This window comes from Caloenas nicobarica, chromosome 1 (genome assembly GCF_036013445.1).
Source record: "Caloenas nicobarica isolate bCalNic1 chromosome 1, bCalNic1.hap1, whole genome shotgun sequence".
Taxonomy (NCBI): domain Eukaryota; kingdom Metazoa; phylum Chordata; class Aves; order Columbiformes; family Columbidae; genus Caloenas; species Caloenas nicobarica.
In genome coordinates, this window is record NC_088245.1 from 15728898 (window position 1) to 15751876 (window position 22979).

At 36.9% G+C, this 22979-nt stretch overlaps 1 protein-coding gene across 1 annotated transcript in view; it reads right to left on the reverse strand.

Moving 5' to 3' along the window:
* Window positions 1-22979, reverse strand: part of COG5 (component of oligomeric golgi complex 5) — a 186545-nt gene that overhangs the window by 29992 nt on the left and 133574 nt on the right. Inside the window, exons 11-14 of the mRNA XM_065658674.1 lie at window positions 17315-17396; window positions 14794-14998; window positions 13485-13646; window positions 11946-12045 (exon numbers count right to left, since the gene is read on the reverse strand). Coding sequence (XP_065514746.1) covers window positions 11946-12045; window positions 13485-13646; window positions 14794-14998; window positions 17315-17396 — 549 coding nt within the window. The remainder of the gene's footprint in view (window positions 1-11945; window positions 12046-13484; window positions 13647-14793; window positions 14999-17314; window positions 17397-22979) is intronic.

Genomic DNA, 22979 nt, shown 5'->3' on the forward strand with positions numbered 1-22979 from the left:
ACCCCTGAGAATGCACCTCCAAAGATGAAGAGTAGATATCCATCCCCAAGACACGTAAGATGGGCCCAACACGACAGGGTGACACTCACCTACACATAAAAAATACAGGCTGTTTCCAAAAAATGGACCCAGTCTGAAATCACCATACACAAATTCAACTGTTGTCTCAACGTTGCCCATACAGCAGGTGGAGGGAACATAGAACATTTATAAAAAGGTTACGGAAACTTGATAACTCATTAAACCATTCGTACATTTTTGTGTAATTGTAACATGTTGCCACCGTGAAATTTGGTCCACCTTTTTGAAACACTCTGTATAATCAACTTATTTAATTGCCATCTGCCTTTTTTGGTATCAAGTGCAGGCATTGAGACCAGAACACTTCTACCCTGCAGAAGGTTATAAATGAGCTTTACATTGTCAAACACTTGTCAGAGTTTTTCCAAAATTGCAGATTCCAAAGCCTTTGCCATATCAACATATATTTAACCAAATCCATTTCTGAATCATATAATTTAATCTGGTATGAAACAACATAAAGTGCCCTATAACAAAATAGTGTAAGGATTGTGCATTCTTGCTCTTTTTCTACCTCTTAGCAAAATTACATGCTAGACCTAAAGAAGTCTTTTAACCACTTTCACAGCAAGACAAAATAAAGTACATAGTACTCCCAAAACCAGCCTTTTATGCTTGGATTATTTTTTTCTGGAGTTCAGCCAGTATCTCATTAAAAAAAAATTTAAAAAATCACACATTTGTTATGTGAGTCACGATCTAACCAGCAAAAGACAACATGAGAATGAAGTAAATGTTTCATGAAGTTATTTTTTAATGCAGCTTTCCACTCTAGATTTTTAATTCCATTTAAAAAATTTTAAATGCTTTTTAAAGGGACTTAGCAGCTTGACATTTCTAAGTACTCTCTGACCACTATAAGTAGCTTCTTACTGTTTTAACAAAACTCTTCTGATCCTTACATTAAAAAAAAATTACAAAACCTTAGCTGACTTCTGATTATTTTTAAATTAGACCTGCTGCCATCTTTAGCTTTTATTACTGCACAGTGAAATAGTAATTATTCTGAAATTATTTAAGTATATAATAGCCTCCCCCATATTCTATTTAAATACCTATTAATGAATTCCTTTAATGTGCCAAATATTGAATTCATTTTTTTGGGTTCTCTCATTTAAATAGCATAGATACGAGTTTTTCAATGACAGTAACACCATGTCTTCAAGCTACTGGTATAATATTATACAATTGATTCACATCTCAAACTGAACCGAGGAAAATGTAATCTTTCACATTACTTACACCATTGTAACTGACCTGTTATTTACAGAAAACCTTTCCCAAAGTGTCATTTCACTACTGTTCCTGATGATTTGTGAGCTTATTACGTTTCATACCTCCATGCGAAGTTCACAATATTCGACATTTAGACAGGAGGACTAGATATGTTTCCCTGGAACTGTCAGACAAATCTCATTGTTGGAATATGTCCTGAACAGTGATTCACTTGCAAATGAAAGCTCACAATTCAATATAACACCATCTAATACTAGACATGGATTAATTCTTGTAAGATCACATAATAAAAAAGGCAATCAGAAATTCACTTTATGTCATTACAATGAGAATTCATCATGCTTTTCAATTCAAAACCATCACAGTCCTCAGAACTTTGCTGGAGTTTAAAGTTGGTGCCAAAATTCCAGGGCATGAGCAGTATTTTCCCTTCACTGGGAGAATCTGATTCCAGGAAATCTCTTCTCTCTCCGTCTCCACCCTGTTCTCCCCTGCTTCGCTGAATTATTCAGCTAGTTAAATTTAGCCATGTCAGATACGAGGATGGGTGGACAAAAAAACCAACGATGCAGATACCCCAAACCACAGTAATGTCAGTAAACATCAATAATCTTAACAGAGATGCAGCTCACATCCCTTTTGTTGCTACTGTAGCGTATTTCATTTGAGGAATTTGTATAAATTAAATGAGCAATTAAATGAGTGTTTTTGTTTGGTGTAAGGTACGTTTCTCCTTAGGAATACATATGATTAAAGCCAACCCAACAAATGCTTTCCATAAATGAGGTCTTAATTTTTTTCATTTCCCCTAAGAGGAAACCAAAATTACACCCCTCCTAGATCAACATCTTCCTTTCTTGCAACATGTTACAGATATTTTTCCTGGCCACCAGGCAGACAGGGGCACAAACAATGGAGAACTTTAGTCCAGCTCCTCTCTGGCTTTTCCTAGTCAACCACTAAGTATAGACCGAAAGGTTCACAAAAATTTCCTATCTCTGTTAATACTCAGAGAAGACAAAGAACGGATCCTTTTCATCCAACTGTTTCATCATTGCAATATTTTAACTTTAAAATCCCATCTTCCTTTGCATTTCTGCTTTTCTTAACAACTTCACTGATTGAGCCAAGATGTTCCAATTTAGCCTCTGCATCAGTTATAATACACTTAGCCTTTTAGATTCTGGACAAAAATATGCCATTCATACTGCTTATCATCTAAATAATTCACTGTAAACAGCTTATTTAAATCTTCATTGCCCTGATCAAGCATGACAGACACTTTTTCTTCTACAAATGACATTACAAAAATTCCTTGTAAAGACGCTGTCTCTTTCTCAGCTCGGAGTCTAAGCTGAATTAATAGTTGTTTTTCTATTCCACCTGGTGTTCTAGCATTTTTGTTCCTCATGCTCTGTATTGCAACAAGGTTTCCAAAACAAGAAGCATTAATACATTAGAGATTGTTTTTAAACAGTAAAAATATAAACCACGATCAGAGCACATTTAATTGTAATCTCAGGAAGAGAGATCCTGGAAGATCTGTGAAGCCATGGCATGATAGAATTATGCCTTCAAAACTACGTCACTAAAAAACAAACCGCAGACTATTTTCTATTGACTATCATCGATCAGATGCACCATAAACGCACAATGAAAGAAATCATGAAAAAAATCAAGACTCATCAACCACAATATCACGAAGAGTTATGATGATGGGATGGATGTGCAGAAAGTTGAGATTTATTTTAAACCTCAGTAATTACAAGCTAGTTTTTTAAACATACTCAAAGGAAAGGATCAGCTTTTTTCTCAGAAAATCTGAAAGACAAAAATAAATTTTCTAGAGTACTGTGAGAAGAATATGGTATGTTTTCTCACAGTCTGCTTCTTTAAACTCAAAAACGCTCCCAAATAATTTATTCAAGCTATACTAAATGGCTAGCTAGTGGACTAGAGCTATTTAAAATGGAGATATTAATGCTGAATATCCATTAAAAGTGGGAAATTGAAAAGATGATTATGAGTAACTGCAAAAGATTAAGCCACCTGAGCAGCAGTAAAGAACACAACAGTAGCTGAGGATGTAAGAAAAGCAGAATTTGGAATCTTGCACTTGCAAATCACAAGTTCAAATATAAGCTGGATTAAAGGAACATGAGAGATAAATTGTTTGTCTGGGCTTCAGTTCTACTGGAAAGTGGGCATTTATTAAAATCTTCACAATGTGTACCACTGACTGACAATCTTACTTGAAGCCTCAGAAAGGACTGAAAACATCTGAGAGAACAGAAATTCACCTTTAAAAATGGTTCCTATAGAGTAGAGACAGAGCACAATGGCAGGATAATGCACTGAGCCACACAAGTTTTATGGGCAACACTAAAAATAATTTAAGAACAACTGCAGCAGAGCTGACTTTCCATTATATATATTTTGATGCTAATCTTGTGTAATGCATTTGGTGCTGATCAGCATTACAAAGATCAGTGCTCTAAAAATACATGAACATGACAAATAGATGCTCCTCAGCCTGTATCTCCATCCATTGCATTCACTAAAAATAGAATATTAATTTACAGAAGGGGTTGGTTGCACTGACATCCAAAAAGGTGTCATCTGAGTTGACTCAAAGAAATATAACGCTACCTGAAGAAAGTGTTGCAGTCCTGAAAAGAGTTAATATCCAAGAATGTTCTTGCATCCATCCAACAATACTTGGAGCCATCAACTAGCCACAACACCACAGACAACTGTGCTCTTTTCAAGGACTTATACTCTGGTAGAAACATCAAATGCTATTTGAAAATAAGTCAAGCACAGCTGACAAGCATTACAGATAGAAAAACTTGTTTAGGAAAGCATATCTTTTACAGCTCTGGCAATCTAAGAAAATCCTAAGGCCAAAAGCAATGTTACCATAGAAGAAATCAGCATCTCCTAACTTTTGCCTTAGAGATTTTTTTTACATCAGAAGTAAGAAAGTATGAATTCCAGATGCAAGAAAAAAATTACACCAATCTGTCAGCATTTTAAACTTCCTCTTGAACAGATTTTGCACGTCGCTCTCATTCAGTCTCATTCACACATCGGCTACACCCATAGCAGTAAACCTGACAGCGCCAGGAAAGGCTCCTGGATCTGGCACGTGGTCATCTGTACCGCCATGCTGTCAGGACAGCCATTTGCAAGTGTTTGGCCTGGGCCAGCAACCAATCTCTCAAATAACCACCACCCATGGCTCAGGGGAGGCAATATTGCAGAGACCATCCCCGAATGGGCTGTGCAGTAAGGGGAGCCCCTGCAGCCATGATGCGGCCTGTCCTGCACCAGCGGGCCTAGGCCCCGGAACGTTCCCTGGCACCTTTCGCTCACCACTACAGACATTACTGTTACGTCCCGTGTTGGAGACACAGAGTGGGTGGCAAATTGAGTCCTGAGTGTCAGTCATAAACCTTTACTGAGCTTATGCTCTCAGCTGAGAGAGGCAGACATTAACACAAACAGCAGGGTGACAGTGTGGAGCGATTAAACGCGTGGCCTTTCTGCAGCAAAAACAGACACGTTTTGCTGATCCTTGAAGTGAGGCCAACGTTAATCAGAACAAGCCTTGATGATACAAATTTGCCTTCAAACAGATGAGACCAAGCTTATTTACTTATTTAAATTTGCTGTTCTGAGGACAGTTATGTTTTTCCTTCCATATCCATTCTCAGTTTCAAAAGCAAATACCATTTGGGGACAAGCAGTGAGTGACTGGCATATATCAGCGTTTGACCCTGAAGGAGGGGCTGAAACAACAGTTAATTGTTACATTTTTCTACTTCCTATGCTCTTTTTTGGTATTTACTTTCTTAAGCAATAATGCACTAAAACATCTGTCCTCAAGTACATTTCTCCTCATTATGACAGATAATAATACTTTAAAATAACACAGTCACAGTTACACTATTTAGTACCAGTTAATTGAAAAGTAGATCTCAGTAAACCCTCAGAATAAAGTTTCAAGAAGATGTATATTAGTTTTAATTATAGATTTTTTTTATGTCAGACTCACTTTATATTTAAACATTAATCCAAATAAACATTCAGAATTATTTTACAACATCTGGAATCCAGTTTCACCATTGCATTGAAAAACAATATCGGGCTAAACCAAAGCTTCACAGATATTTCCCAAGAACCTTTTGTACTTGGCTGAGTACCGGTATAGTACTGCTGATATTACTGGGTGGTACTCTGCAATTACTACACATTCTAAATCCACGTATAACATTACATAACTCAAATATTTACTTAAGCAAATGTAGATAAAGATCATTATACTACTGATAGGGAGAAAGAGGCTGCCTACTCTCTATCACAGATATTAGCTGATTCTGACTTTTCCCTCAAAACAACCCAGAATATAAAAACCTAATTTACCAAAGAAAACCCATACAAATTTCTTTGTGTCCCTGGTGTATAGCGATTCATTGGTTTGGGGATCAGAGTAGCAAGTTTTTTCTCATTTTGCCTTTTGCTATGTCTAGTACCAGAGGTCTTCAATATGTGAATCAATGTCCTACCCTCTGAGGATATCGGACAACTATTTGAACCTTGCTGCAAGGACTTTTAATTTTTGAGGAACCTATATCTTCTCTTTTATCTCAAAAATCACTTCTATTACTGTGTCTTTAGCATTTTAACTTTGAAATATATAAAGTACACCAAGTGTCATCTTATTTTTTCTTAAGGTTGGCAAAGAATTCTTCAAAACACCAGGAAGGACTCTGCTCTCCATACAGTGCTTAAAAATTTCCAAGTGGCTTATACTAGGAAAACCTGATAATCAGAAAATCCCACAACCGTTGCCCAGGATAAAATCCTGATGAGAAGTCAAGCCTCTCCCATGAGCTGTGGGCAAAGGATGGATTAGTAGCTCTCCCAGAGCACTGCCTACAGGCTGTATTTCAGGCCTCCACCTAATTCATCAACTTCTGTAAGGTGTATGACACAAGTCCAACCACATTTAGTTAAGGGAATAAAAAAACTATTCAAATTCTCTATTTCATTGCTCCCTCATTACACCCACTATCCTTCTCCATCTTCTGAGTGCTTCCTCTTTATGACTGCTCACAAGTCTGACAGCGGGGAAGATCCCCATTATATCATCTGCCTGCAGCCTCTTGTCTGTTGGAAAGATCCCTTTTTTTAAGACAAACTTTTCTGAAACATACATTTACTCCATAAATACAATATTCCATTTTTGGGAATCTCTCGAATTATAGACAATCGCAGCTCCCACTGATTTTAGCCTTATCTGCCCTAACCTTAGGATAAATCTGCCTAGTGTAACATGGCCATGCAGATTCTTGCTTTGCCTGTACTTGAAGCAGACATGAACTTGCTCTGCTTGTGCTCCAGGCTGAATGGTGTTATGCTCAGCAAGGTGTTAAGGCTGAGCTGGTCACCCTGGCTTGGAGCGCAGCTAAAATGTGCCCTGCCATCTGGGAGCAGAGCAGAGTGAGTTTGCGTTTGCCTAAATCACGTAAGCATACCATTACATACCCACATATAAAAATGCTTTTCAAGATAGTTTGACCCAGCAGAATTTGCCAGTGTAATCGCCCCCATCTGCTCTGAAAAGCAAGTGGGCAACCTGATTTTTATAATCCTGCCTCTGCACATTGACTGTTTATTGGCCAAAAGATACCCGGCCACTTCGTCTCCAACAGCAATGCTTCCTGGCAGGAGGAGGCAGCAAGGCACAGCCTCCAGGAGACAGGACGGGAAGGATTGCTGTGGGACTCTGATTGCAGTTAGTAAAGATAGTCTGACCAGATGACTGTAACTCCAAGGACGAAACTAGTAGAGGTCTCCAGGTTCAAAAAGTAGGAGAACCACATCTTCTCTAAACAATTGCATTTTCACGTTCACAGCACAACACATTTCATCTCTGTGCACTTGGTGGGTGTGTTAGTGTATTTCAATCCACCCACATGCCAAGCTGAACAGAAATAGCAAAAAGTAAGAGAACGTACAGTACTTACACTTCACTCACAATATAAGAGGTAACTGAAATAATCACTCTAAAAGCAGAAAGAACGCAACAAAAACCCTAACAATAAATATTGTTTGAAATAGTCCCGTGCTGGGAAGGGAATAGATTAGATGACCAAATAGGGCTCTTTCATCTTTAATCTCTATAAGGACAATGGATCTTGCAATTTGTTTTTCTGGTTGTTGGCAAAATTACATGTCTTGTAAAAGTTTCAGAGCTTTTAACCCCCAATGTTTCATGACTTCTCTCTGCCAAGACATCCAGTTCTAAGTATCAGTAAGAGCAAGAGCTCTATCAACAGGCAAACCAAAACAAAGTGATTGTAAAGTTGCAACAAAGAGATTTTTAATTATGAGAGAAATCACAACATTTCAAGTACATTTAAAATTCAGCTCAGTAATTGACAAAATAACAGGTAATCGACTGGGGAAATATAGTTTTGTATCACTTCAAATCAACAGGTGACTATCGTTTTCATTTCTGTATACATAAATAAGAAATCCGATTTAAAGCAGCATACAAATGAAATCAAACATGAATTTAAAAGACTGCAATCGATCAGGCATCTTTTCAAAAAATGCCAAAAAATCTATTCACTCCTTATTATGGAAGATTATTGCAGAGTATTACCCTAGAGCACTAGTCTTCAAAGTGGGGTGCATGCACCATAGGGGTTACGCAGGACGATCCAAAGGGGTACAGGAGGAAAATATTAGAACTTCCATGGTACATGTACACAATTTATAAAGAAATAGATATACACATAATGGGGGTGTATGTTCAAAAAAGTTTTACTGATAGGGATGCACGACCACAAGCATTTAGAGACCCCCACCCTATAGGATGCTGCCATGCAATTAGTGTTACCATGTCAAAGGCATCTAACGAAGATGTTATTAAGACATGAACTCTCTTTTACATCTCTTCTCAACTATCAGTTATACAAAGGGGTGAAAATTTCTCTAGGAGGCGGATTTGTGAGCTGCTATCTTTTGTTAAGCAGCATGGATTCTCAAAAAAAAACCCAAATTACTCAACTTTTTGATTTCAGGAAATGCAATTTACTGTTTCTTGATGAATCTCTTCCCTTCACTGTACTTATTGTCAGCATTTGATGAAAGAGCTAATTTTCTTTATGTGGCCAGTTAAACAAGAGCACAACATGTTATATGTGTCAGTCAAGATGGGTAACTTAAGGTATTTGCAAATAGGAATGGATGACCCCTCTGGGAAACTCTTAAATCAAGGAGAAAAGTTAACGTCCTTTTTTATGTGGGCTAAGGCACTTGTATGAAAAAGTGGCTAGTGAACAAAATCTGGCTCAGTAAGCAGTCATTATGTAAAAAAGTAAGCAGTGGATTACAACGTGCAAACGCAGAAGAGAAAAATTTCGCTCTTATCCGAAACATGATGATCAGATTTGTTAATCTCCCTTCCAATCTGGAACGAGAAGAATGTTGAAATGGTGACTAAACTAAAATCTTGTGAGGTCTGTAATCATTATGAAGATGATTGGGCTGCCTGATTCAGAGAAAAAGTGAATAAGAAGAGACATAATAATGGTACAGAGAAAATATACCAAGCACCCTTCCTCAGCATCACCTAACAAAACACAGGATGTGTGATAAAGTTGAGAGATAATACTCTTAAAATAACCAATTTTTTTTTTTTTTAAATTTAGTGCAATGTATAATTATCCCTTCAAATCCTGTATAGTAAGAACATCTGTAATCACACTGAGTGAAATTAGGACAATTCTTCTGGATGCTTCATGGCATACACCAACCACATCAAGCATCAGCAAGGAGTTAGCTAAAGATCCATCCAATTGCAGAATGTATCTACCTACTGCTTACGGAAGGTTATTTATATCTTCTCTGAAATAAATTGAACTGGTTAATATGAGAACAGGTCTCAGGCACAGCAACAGCAAGTTCTTGGTATATGGAAAGCTGAAAACCAAAAGCCAGAAGTATACAAAGTCACAAGTAACACAAACGCACATTTTGGATTCACAGGAAAAGGCCATATTTTTTTACTTGTTTTTGCTTTAGTACTATATATACAGATTGCTAGATGCTGCTTTTATTCAAAAGTAAAATCTTTGAGTCATGCATAACATTTTGATTGTTATTCGTCCTATCTAAAGCTAACTGGAGAAACAGTGATGAAATCGTAGTGAATCACAATTCCTTTTTTTGTGAAACTGAATAAATAAAAACCCTGACATCAGAATGTCTCAACATTTTAGGACTGCACATTTCAGTTTTTCACCATTCAAATCTACCTTCAATATTACAACATTAAAAAAAAATCTAATGACTCTTAAACGTTCTCCCCCATCTTTCTTCACTGAGAATTCTGAGATACTTTTGTTTACTTTTAATTTGGAAGAGAAGTCAATTGTGAATTCCTCCAGGAAATTAAATTTCCGTCTTTAGCACTGCTCTACTATATCTATCAGAAATGAAGCATCTGAGCGGAAATGTTCCACGGTCACCCTGCTCAGCTTTAGAAAGCCATTACTGCAAGCTGGATTGCAAGACTGAATGAAGATTGCATTCTTGGCTACACCACTAAAATATAATGAAACAGTGCTGTCTGACATAGCTCCTGTTCTACACATGGTACACATCTCAGGTTCAATCTGTCTGCCCAAAAATAGGTACAAAAAAAAAAAATTAAGATATTCTAGATTATATCCACAGGGCTGGCAAGCATGGCACAGGAGAAGTGGGAGAGCCGTGCCCTTCTGGAGAGGCAGCTGGAGGCTACGCGTGATATTTTAGCACTTAAAGATGGCACCATACACCTATGGCTTGGCAACTGTGTTGAGTCCTTCCAGCATTTAGTTTTGTAACGTGAATCAGTAAGGAAAGAGAAAAAAAAAAAAAAAGATAAAAAAGTAGCTGTGTGATAAATAGTTGATTCTGTGATATTGTTTTGCAATTTGCAGGAATATTCTTGAAGGACATTCATGTTCATTCTGCCAGTTTGACTAAACCTGTCACTTAGTTTTTCAAAGTTTCAGGTTTTATTTTCAGTTGTCAATACCAAGAAGTTCAAGGGCTCAGACTCCCTCTTTACTTCTACGTTCCTTTAGTTTAAGGTCAGCTAATGCAAAGCCACAAATCATGTACTTGTCAGCTTATTTCTACATACCCATTTTGTTCAGCATTTCTTAAGAATGTGTCAGCTGGCTGATCACAAAACGATGTATGCTTTCAAACAAGCTGCTGCCCAGATTCAAACTCTGACAGAGATGATGAGCACAACAGACCCTGGTGCTTTCACTGTTACAGCTGATATGTCTTTTTTTTCCAGCTGAATGCCAGTATTTGGCACCACAATCCATGATAAATAGAGACAAGTGTAATATGCTTTACTCGCGATGATTCTTGCAACCTACTAAAAATCCTGATTTCTTTCATGAGCAAATTTCACTCTGAAATTATGAAGCCATGACTGGCTGTCTTTAACGAAAGACCCAACTTAAGCATTATGCTCCAAATATATAGCAAAATAAAGTTTTATTTTAAAACTTTAAATATTCTTTATAGCCTTAAAGCTGCTCCACCTACATTCCTCTTCCATGCAAACTTCCAATACAATTCATCCAACAGAAATGGTAAACAAGGTATGTCTTATTGAATTCCAATTTCTTTAAAGCTACTCTGAGACAGCACGTGTCTAAAAGGTAAACAGAATCCATACTAACTTAATTGCTGCAATGTTTTGTAGCCAATTGTTACAAAAAATTGTTAACAAGTATCTGTCTTTAAAAGACCCATATAGTAAATGAGTGTCACGGGATTCTGAGTTTGCTTTCAGAATTCATGTTAAGTTAAAAACTTGTTTACAAACACAAGCAGTTAGTCGTTTCTTGTGGGTCTGTGTATTGCAAAAAATAATTTTCATCTCTTCATAAGAAAAGCATTAAAATTTCAGCAACAGACTTCACAAGAACATTGTTGATCTCAAAAATTAATTTTTCGTATGACAACAACATTCACTGTACTATCCGTTGGCTTTTTGGGGATCCTTACCCAAAGAATAAGGCTTTGGGAAACTTCCTCTATTCAGTTAACACTAGATAGCAGTGCATGGCAAATGACTAGAAGTGTTTGAGATATGCAAACAAATCAAGGGTCAGTTAAATGTATGTCAAACAATAAATATATGGAAAAATGCCCAAATTTTGTTGCAAATACTGAAAAAAAATATTTGAATAGTCCAGATTTTAGTACCATAATGGCAATGTATCATGCAGCTGATGGAATACCAAATGTTGGTAAGTATTAGAACAAATGGAACTTAATTTTACTTAACAAGAACTACAATTTTGATTTTTTAAAAATTAATATGGCAAATCCAATTTGGAGTTATACAGGCAAATTTTACTGCTAACAATAGACTGTGTTTATCCAAAAGGCAGAATTTAAGTGAAAATGTTTCCAACTATAATGAAAAGCCAATTTGAAGGTTTTGTCTATCTAGATTGCTTTACTGTTATGTTGAAAATCCACAAAACCCAGAACATTGTACATAGAAAAACACAAGTTTTTAGAAATTTAAAATTGCTTACAAGCTGCTCGGACTTCACACCGTAGAGCTGAATGGTCTTTGCCACATTTTTTGCCACAGCTAAACTCAGGTCTGGATCAACAGCAGCCACATTTAGCTCACTGGAAGCAAAGATCACAAATATTAATTAACAAATAAACAGTGCTGTATTTAATTGATAAAGAATTAACAATGAATATGTAGTTACGTGGCACATCAATTTAGAGAGAGTAAGACATACAACCAAGTCTTTCTAAGCACCGTAATTCAGTTTACGATTTAACAAGTCATTTGGGAATTTTATGTGCAGTGTTCCTATTCTAGTAAAAATGAGCAAAGTTTAGGAATGACACTTCAGTATGAAATCACTATTAGTAAGCCATTCAAAAATATTGACTGCAATTAACTACATTCAAGCTTTGGCAGCAGCCTTCAAACATTACAGGTGAATACACAGTCATTCAACTCTAGAATTACATGAGCTATGCAGAAATACCCAGGGGACGCCTCAGCTTGACACAACTGCTAAGCTGCGTTTTAGGCAATCCTTTATAGTAACAGAGGCCCCAAAGGAATGACAGGGAACAAATGGAAGAAGGAAAATATTTCTAAATCACTTCCAGTATTTCTTGTTCATGGAGCCCCCCCAGATCTCCATCGGTTGGGGCTGCATTAATAAATGCTCTACTGAAAACAGAAGCACAGGGACTATCAAGTTGCTCGTGAGGAGATTAACCTCTCCCAAGAGCTGGAGAGACATCAGGCTCCCTGACGTAGGAAAAACCTTCTCCGTGAACTCTGCAGGGCCCCAAACATCATTAGCTAAAGGTCACTCTGGAAAATTCAGCTGAAATTTCATAATTTTCATGTCGTTTTCCCTTCTCTTCTGCAAGGAGCAAAATAACATCAACAACCACACCAACAGGCACATTCTGCACATCTGCAACTCCCAGTCACAAGTTCAGTGTCAGTATTTAATATTGCACACACACATACTGTGAATACTGCCCATCATTTCCAGACTGTATTAAACAGAGTTGTCCTTTCCAAAACCTTATGAGGGAAAACACATAATTGGTAATTTAAGCATCTCATTTTACAAAATCTTCCTGGAATGGTTCTCTTTATGTATTATCTGGCTGTTTAACAGAATATTTATATCAGGTATTATCACTTGCAGCCAAGCCACTATCATCTTCCCTTTGACACAGTTAGGATAATTAAGATATCAGACATTTACAGTATGTGTGAAGTTTCTCTTCCAGATGTTTAAGAGGCATTTGGACAATGCCCTTAACAACACACTTTAACTTTTGGTCAGCCCTGAAGTGGTCAGGCAGTTGGACTAGGTGATCTTTGTATGTCGCTTCCAACTGAAATATTATTCCATTCCATTCCATTCCGTTCCATTCTATATCCTGACTTAATTTTTACACTAACCAGTTTCATAACTAAGGAGTAATCAACCTTTTACTGTTAAGGAAGTCTCACTTATAAAATTGTAACTTATGAGAAAAAACATGTTGAAGATTACATTTTTCAATGTATTATATGTGCATACCTGGCTATAGTTTTAATGATGCTGTCGAGCTCATCAGAAGAAGGAGGATTCCGACCTCCAGGAGGGAAGACGAGATTGATGGGATCAAAGAGTCGAGACAAAGATTTTGACAAATAAGCAGCTTCATATTGTTGCAGTGAATCTTTCAAGGCCTTTTCTGGACTGTGGGCATAAGACAAAACGAATGCATTTTGAATTAAAATAACACAATAGCATTGAATCTTTCCAGATGATATAGACTTTGCAGTATTGAACCTGGGTTTTCTTTCTGCTCTTTAAACATATGCACTTGAAAATATTTTAATAGTGTATAGCACCTTGCTTTTCACTTGAACCACGTAACTAGTCAGGGAGCCATTCTGCGTAGTTCAATATGGTTCTTAGTACTTTCTGTAAGACCTACATGGAATCTCTACTTCAAGGTGTTCTCGAGACAAACAGTGCTAAAAACATCTGCAAAATAACAGCAAGATACCTAGAACTGCAATGAAAGGCCATTTTATATTCACATACTTCATTAGCTGATAGCTTGTAGTTGATATATTTTACAAAAACAAGTATCTCCTGGTATAGGTATGCATATAGAAAACTTCGAATAGAAAGATTCTTGTTCAATTTACCTCTAATAAGCTTCAGTCTTTAGTATTTCTAGTTGTGCAAATGCATAAGCAGTAGCTCTCTTAAACATTTTACCTCATTGTCAGAAGTTCGGTGAACTTTTTACTTTGCTTTCATTGAAGTCAATGAGAAGAGTCCCCCTGACTGCTCAGGAACATATTTAAGCCAATAGAAATCCCACATAAAATATTCATCTTATCTTGCATAAGTCTAGAAGTTCTAATAGACTTGATGAGCCTGTTCCAGTTTGATCCTTCTGATATCTACCACTCAGCATGTTTATTCTACGATGTATAAACATAAAAACTGTGAATCATAACAAACTGAGCATTTGTCACACTCCAGTGATTGCAGTATCATTAAGAGAAAGCTACTGCTGTAATTGCAACACATATAAAACTGAGTTTACAGCATTCTGCTCTTTATTTTCACCCAAAGAGACAAAAAGATAAAACTAGTTCCAAAATCAGGGACTTTGTGAAAGACAACCCAACACTGTTAATTATATAAACTAATGAAAGTCCTGCAGCTCTAAAATAGTATTAAACCAACAACTGCAAGAGGAAAAAAAAAGCCTTTAAACTTTTCCCACTCTGACAATTTGAATAACACTAGGTTATTAAAAATATTCTGTGTTTTTTGCAGGGTGAAAAGCTTTATATTTTGTTGCCTTAGAGTTCATAATACATACTCATAATCTTGTTTTTTCTGCATGAAGATGTCCTGTGTATCTTCTTCCATTTGCTGTAGTTCAGCAAAGAGATCAGTAGTTCCACTTGTGTTAAAATTCCTCTGAATATTTTGACTATATTGTTGCAGGCGCTTCCACAAGTCATTATAAAGCCTCAGTAATTTTGGGTACTCTCCTTCAAAAGCTTGTTTCAGAAACATAGAGGCTGCAAAATAAAGCAGTAAGCAATACACGCTGTTAAGTTCAAAGTGATTTTTTGATTCATATAGACAACCTGTATCTTTGCATTTATATCAATGAATGATATACAATGTTATCCTATCTTTAGTATTAATGATGTAATATTTACAATTAATTTCAAAGTGGCATGAGTTATCACATTAAATGGCACATATCTAAAGCACCAGCAGAAAATCCAGAATTGGAAGACTGGACATGGAAAACTTAGTTTGTACAATAAAGATGCTAATCATGGTTGTGAAACACTTGGTATCAAACTTAATTATCACTCTTATAGTTCATTTAAGGCCCAAGTCTGATTAGAACTCTCTAAATCTAGAGATTTTCTAACAACAGCTTGATGAGGAAAAAGTTTGGGGCTGTGCAACTTTGAAGATATCCATTTAAAACAGACAAAGATAACTTCTATGAGTCAAAGTCTTACGAAATCTGATGAGGGAAGCATCTGCTTTTACACTTGCTTCTTAAAACAAGGTACCTAAAATGCAATTCCTAAACTTGACAAATAAAGAATGACAAAGCCAGAAGAAAAATCAGTGCTATTTTCAGCCTTGAAAGGCTTGCGGCAGGTAACAGGAAATTAAACAAATGTACAACTGCTCCAGCAACTGATGTTAATCTTGATCTAACATCACTCATACTTTCTGGATTTCCCACTACATTAGGAGACTAACACTGTTCCATTCATTCGCTTATTTTTAAGGTTCCAGAGATCTGCCCCATTTCACCCAGGCTGTCCTTTCAACTCGAATATGCTCTCATTTTGAATATGGGAGGATTCACATCTATTATCAAACACAGAGTTATTTCAGGTGACAAGGCTCTGTTTATAAAGACTGTCCCAGCCTCACAAAAGCAGATAACGATCCTTTATCAAACGCTGTAAACTGCCATGAATTCCTATTTTTACACTATTTTTCTGATATCGTCTAGTCTTCTGCTGATCTATATGATGCAGAGGTCTGTGACTGATGTCCCTGGATTCAATCACTTAGAAATTATATGTTAAAAATGAACACTCTTATGTAGATGTGTCACTTAAATGAAAAAGTCTACTCGCTGTAAGCATTTTTCCCCAAAACTGAGCTGTAGTAAAATAAAAACTTTTTCACAGTTCAAAAATCCAACTGCTCCCTCTAAATGCTCATAGAGAAAACAAGATGAAAAATCATAAGTAATAAAATATTATGGAATAGCTGTCAGACAAAGTACTGCTGACAAAATGCGAGAGTTCCCTTACTTCTGAAATGTTGATTGATCCCATTAACTGATGTCACAATTTTACAATCTTAAAACTAAGTGCTGAAAACAGGTAGCACATGTTCAGTTTGAACAGATGAGATTCCGGGTATGTTCATAGAGCTGTTAAAGTAATCCGTAAGGCAAACGGTAAAATTAATATGTTTTAATACAAGATGAATACATTTTCTTTTGGGATCACCTAGTTACTTAGCAACTGCTGAACATGAATCAGCCAGCTAGTTCCTTAAAATTATACTGCTGCTATAAAGCCTGGAAGGATCAAATTTTTAAGGGCCAATGCAACAGCTGAGATCACAAAGATAAATGCAAATCTTATACCCTTTACCTGTATGAATAAAAAATAGACTTTATACACTGTATACAACATCAAAGATATATTTATGAAAGCACCAAACTCACCTATGATCCAACTGCATGTTGCATTAGCATGTACTGGTAATAGTACTGTCGTATGTTTATACATTATTTTTATTTAATATTCCTTGATTGTATCTGCTATTTACATATTACATATGTAAAGAATATTGTGTATAGTCAGAACACCAGCAATTTATATTTAGACAAGACATAATTTTGAAGAAACTCAACTTCTATTTATAAAGGTATCAAAAAACGGCTAAAATCAGATTTTTGCAACTAATCAGTGTTCAATAAGACTGTAAGAACTGTTCTTTAAAATCAAATTACTATTTTTTAATTTGGCAAACCCACTTCACCGTGGAAAGTATAATGTGCCATTCCAAACATTTTTACCTCCACATGCAGTTTGCAAAAATACATTTTTGTTATTAGACAATGACTACTTAATGAAGTAGAAAATATTTCTTTCTGAAAATTCAACCACAGTTGAGGATCACCCTGTTTGGTTACTAAACCAAGAAGTTCTAAATTCAGAGACCCCACACTGAGTGAAGCTCTGCTGTAGTTCTAGTGAGGAGACAATGAGCGAAGAGCTTACTGAAATGAGACCTAAAATAGCTGTAGAACACACTACGAATCATTTATACTGAATACTTACAGTCTGTTGCTGACTGAAACTGAGATGAAAGTGTCTGCGTTACTGCAGTCCAAAATTTGTACAAAATGTCAGACTGGCCATCCTGATAGCAAGGAACAAAAGAAAGACAGGTTTCAAAACGTACTCTTTTCAAAGAATTTTAAACAATGCAAATGCTTCCACTCAAAGATGTTCTAGCATCATTGAGAACAAAAACTAAGTAAATGAAGTCTGAGAAGTTTTCCTCAGGTTTAAAGCTAGAAAAAATATTGGAGAAAACAAAAATAAAAGCTTCAGTCTTGTCTCAAATAGAGTATTTTCTGTTAAGTCTGAGAGAAATGCTCCCAGCTCTCTGTGGGCATGAGTGTAGACCAAAGCTGTGCACCTCAGGAGACACATCAGAAAATCTCTTTGCATTGCAGGGACCTTCTCATTCCATAGGGGTTCTCGTGCTGATCCATCACAGCAATGGCTGTGATGCCATCGCAACACACTTGCAAACACTGACCAGGGACCAAAACCAGTGCACGCTGCTCTGCTCCATAGAGGACGGTTTCCCGTTTCGAAAAAAGTAAAAGACACGAAAATACAGTGAACCTCACAGTTGACTCTCCACCACCTTGTGTCAACAGTGTTTGCTGTCAGGAGTGGAAACAAGGAGGCGCATTCTTGCGAAACGGATGCACAAGAAGCAGAAGGCTGTTTCCTTACTCTCCTCAACACTTATGCTCAAGCACTAAAGCATGATTTTGTTTTCTGTGTTTTGCGTTCTTCCTCTCTGTGCGTTTGAGATAAAAGAAGCTGCAAGAGATGGTGATGGGTACCCTGTCCTGCCTACCAGCTGGATACCTGCAAGGCTGTCCAGTGTTTTCATGGCAAGGGGATGCTCGCTCGGACAGAACAGTTTTTTTCATTGCATGGTACACAGGGTAACGGATTGACTCCACTGTATAAATTAACCAGTTTGACCAAATCACTATAGTAATGATAATCAGCAAAAAGTGCTCAGAATGGAAAACTGAAACAGCCAGCAGCGATGACAAATGTCAGCGATTCTGAGGATCTTACGCTGCCACTTGGCTGTTTCCATCCGAACTCCCACCGAAGCATCCAAGGCTTTAAATCAAAGCACAACATCCACAGCTAAAGATGGGTTTAAGCAAAGGGCTCAGCATGGAAATCACTGTCAAAGAGGGGTGCATTTTCTCAGCTTTTCTTTTGGCATTGCCAGTGCCTTCACTATGACAAAAAAACAACCAACCAACAACAAATGAACAAAGAAAAACCCAAACCAAACCAAACAAAACCCAAACCCCACAACCAAACAACGCTAGTTCTTGTTAATGAGACAAGCCCTTTTAAAGTGTCAGTTCAACTTCTGCACTGCCCAGCACCACAGAAAGGACATTAGCTGTCAAATATAAGAGTCCAGCTACTCCAAAATTAATTACTACTTCAGATGACAGAGGAAGAAAGAATGCACTGTATTCACTCACAATGGCAATAACATACAAAGCAATGAAGGTGTTTGGAATGTCATCCATTAACGGGGCACCACTACGTCTCACTTGAAGAGCTGGTCATTGAAAGACTGCAAGTTCAAGTCTCAGTTCCAAAACTACCATCTTAAAGAATTAATCTAAAATCTGAAAATTGGCCAAAAGTACACGGTGGCATCTAAAAAAATAAAATCAAATACAATACTTTAACAAATTCTGAGATTAGATGATTAATTCATCCAGCCCTACCCATTATCTCTAAAGATATTCAAAGAAATACAAAATTTATGTGTTATGCGTTAAGAATTGTGAGAGAACATCTTTTATGCTGTTGGACTCATGCTTGTAAAATCTATGAAAATTGAAATAGAATTCTAAAATAAACGGAGATGATGGAATCTCATTTTTGGCTGCTCATTTTTGACATTGATGGATTTAGAAACTGATGTAACTTATTTTATAGTTATGTTTGTATTTTCTGTTAAATTGTGCTTGATTTTCATAAATGGGCAAACTAAAATGATAATATTAGACAATGATTCAGAAGGTGTACTGCATAAAATATCTTTGGTTTTTTTTGTAGAGGCATTACTACAGCATAAACATGAAATTACTCAGTTCTTAATTTCACAGTTTCACATCTAAAACATGAAAATTACTATAAAACAAATGGCCTTTCAAATTAACTATGGAGTAAATTAATTAACTTTCATATTCTCCATCCCAACCTGGAACAATATTTGCCTATTCAGCATGGCAACTCAATTCAATTTCTAAATAATCTAATGGACGTGGAAAAAATACTTACAGAGCACTTTCAAACAACTTCTTTTCATTACTGTAATCACCAACTACACCTCTGTCACAGTCTCAGCAGAAAGTGCAATGATTAAAGGGTCTTGAAAACACGTGATGACATTAAAGCTTTTTGTGAAAATCTCTAACTTCTATATATATACATAGTATAAATTCAGACATATATACATATGTACTCATGTAAACACTTGCATATTAGCTGCAGCTGTAGCAATTAAGCCTCTGCTCATTAGCTTGTGTTTTCTGATCTGGACAAACGGTTCGTTAACTGTATGAGAACTTTGTAGTGAAGAAGGCCCTCACATCTCGGGTAACTGCTGTGTCATGGATGAGGAGAAACAGAGGGGAAAAGCTACATGGAAAATCCAAATAACATTTCATACTGATTGACTACTCAGTCATAAATGTTTAGGGAAAAAATGATAAATGTCCCAGTTTTGGATCAACTAAAAACACTATCTACAGAGTCATTACCGGTTGCTTCTACAATATAAGATACGATGTTCCACTTTGTCCAGTGCTGAGATGCACTCACTCTGGAGGTGAAATATAGCTGCTGATTAACAGCATACAAAAGACCACGTAAGAGTTTGTGGCAGGAACTAGAGAATGTTGTTGCCTACGCATACACCAGGGGGTATTTAAGTGGGTGGACTGTAGCTACCAAAATTGGAATACAGCAAAGCACTAGCATTAGATAACCCTGCTGGAGTAAAAAGCGCCATATGCAGCCATGAGCATCCAGAAACCATTTATTTATTTTGATTAAACCTGTAATTTCTTTCCTTACACATTACCTCAATATATTATTTTTTAAGTACTTTTAAGTATCTCACTGCTTATTTTTTAAATCACGTATTCTAACAGAAATTACATCTGTGCCTGTAGATCACAATGGAAATTATAATTTAACTATTTAAAACACAGTGTGCAATTCCATTGACAATAATCAATAGTAGAAAATGACACCAAAAAAGGGTAGCAAAAGGAGTGTTTTTCTCCAGCATAGCAGGAAATTAAAGGAATATCCCTCTCCTTGTACTGGACAACTTCTTCAAGCACTTCAGATGACAGGCAGGATGAAAGTGGAAGAGGAAAGGGTGGCACTGCTTGCCTGAAATGTACACAGCAAAACTGGTTCATCTTATCGTAATGGAAAGTTTATCAGCCTTCCCCTATGCTTCATATAGCACCGTGAGCAACACCCCACAGTATCAGAGAGTAACTGCTCTTTTGGGCCTTTCACTTTCAGAAAATGTCATCTAGCTAAAATTGCATTCTTGTCATCTCCCCATCCGTGGAGTGTAAGCAACGAATCTGGTCCTCCCCTACATTTCCACCCAATATCCTCACTGGTAGAAAACGTATTGGGTACATCCACATTAGTGATTCAATGCGTAGAAGGGATTCTTTTTGGCGCAAATCTGTCTTGTGCCTCTATTTGTTGTCCTGCAGTACCCACTGAAGTGTGCTGGCAGACTAACTAACATTCACTATTCAAGGAATACACAACCTCATCATCATTAGCTTAAAAAGAACAACTTCTGCAACTAACAAGCTTATTGCAGAGTATCATCATATTTTCGTAACAGAACTCACGAGGATGTACTAATATTTTTATCAATTAATATTCTGAGACTTTAAATTGGGAATTTTCCATTTCTCTTGCTTCTGAAAATGAAATAACATTGAAAGATGTGAAATTACACCCCCTCCAAAATAAAAATGCTTGCTTTGAAATCTAGTCACAAGCAGATTAACATCTTGTGATACAATCCCTTGTAGCAGGAGCAGCTGACAAGATGAGTAATGAACTGCATCCGATTATCTTTTCAGCTCTGTGGCAATCATTTCCCAACAGCTTCCTATTCCATAACCAACAACACTGGAAAAAGGTCACCATTCTGTCATATTTGCCCCCCACCAGTGTATGTGTTTAATAACTCAGAGACCACATAAACCTTTCGGAGTTAAGAGGTCTGGTACTGTTATCTGAGGCAAAACTGTTTCAGTAGCATATTACATATATAGAAATCCTACAGAAAACATCCGTACATCATTTAAGGTCTCTCAAAAGGAGAGCATATATATTAGCATATAATAGAACACTGTTTCCTCTTTTCATGCAATACGTTCTTTCTTCAGCAAAAGAACCTTAACTGTAATTGATGGTATCTAAAACTCTGGACAGGCAATATTTAGGTTGACATATACATGTTTTCCCCAATATATAATATAACTGAATTAAATTTATGAACATTAATTGCAAGCAACTGTAGGACTATAACGGGAAAATAGGATTTTCTCCCAAAAGCAGATCCATTTAACTCAGCATTTTTGAAGCGATGGTATTATCTGTTCACAGCTTTCTTTTGATCTCACAGCAGAGGAAATCTGCACATAAATCATACTTTGCACCACTACAAAATGGTTGGGAGGTTAAGATCAGCCACAGAACTGGGTATATTTTCCACAAAAATCTGCTGTGAAAATGCTCCTAAACCTAAACTACACTCACATAAACTACTCATCTACCAACTCAAACTGGGAATGAAAAATATTGTTGCTGCTGTTCCTGCAGCCACTGACAACTTTATTCCCCAGAACTGAGACTCAGATGATTCGGTAGCCCCTATGCAACCCCCCGGGCAGCGCAAGACAGCCCAGGTCTGCCTTCCCCTTCTCCATCCTCCGCTGTCAGAAACAAACTGAACAACTGCCCAGTAACATGAACTGGGGCAACCTTCTGCTGTTCTGACTTGCCGGACAGCTGGCCAGAACCAGGGGAACAGAAAGATGCTTTTGAAACACATACGGACTACAAGAACCTAGCTACTTTTGAAAATGTTTTTCCTCGGGGATCCATTTACATCTGTGTAGAGTAAAAGAGAAAAACACAACAATCAGATTCCAGTCTGGCCCATCCATTATAATTTTACCCTTTTTCATACTATTTAAAAATTGGGTACTCAGTCACACATACTATTCACACAGGAATTACCAGTTCATGGAAATTACACACATAAATCAGGCAAAACATGTCTGGCAGACTAGACGACAAATGGCAATGAATTTTCTCAACAGTAGGGCGCACTTTATTGAGTACATGACCTGGACAAAGATCATTAGTGCAAGCTATAATTCAACAAAGTTTGCCCTTATTAGAATAATAGATGCAGGCAGTCTGTTTGACTTCCATGGTATACCTTATTTATGTGGAATTAAGAATGTGCTTAAGTGCTTTGCTGAATCAGGGCCACAATCAACAATCAGCAAAAAATGTGTTCGCCTTCTGTAAATAGTTTCAGCTGTTACTAAAAAGTTACTACTGTCAATACTTTGCAGAGACAGTAGTATTGTGCAACTTCCCC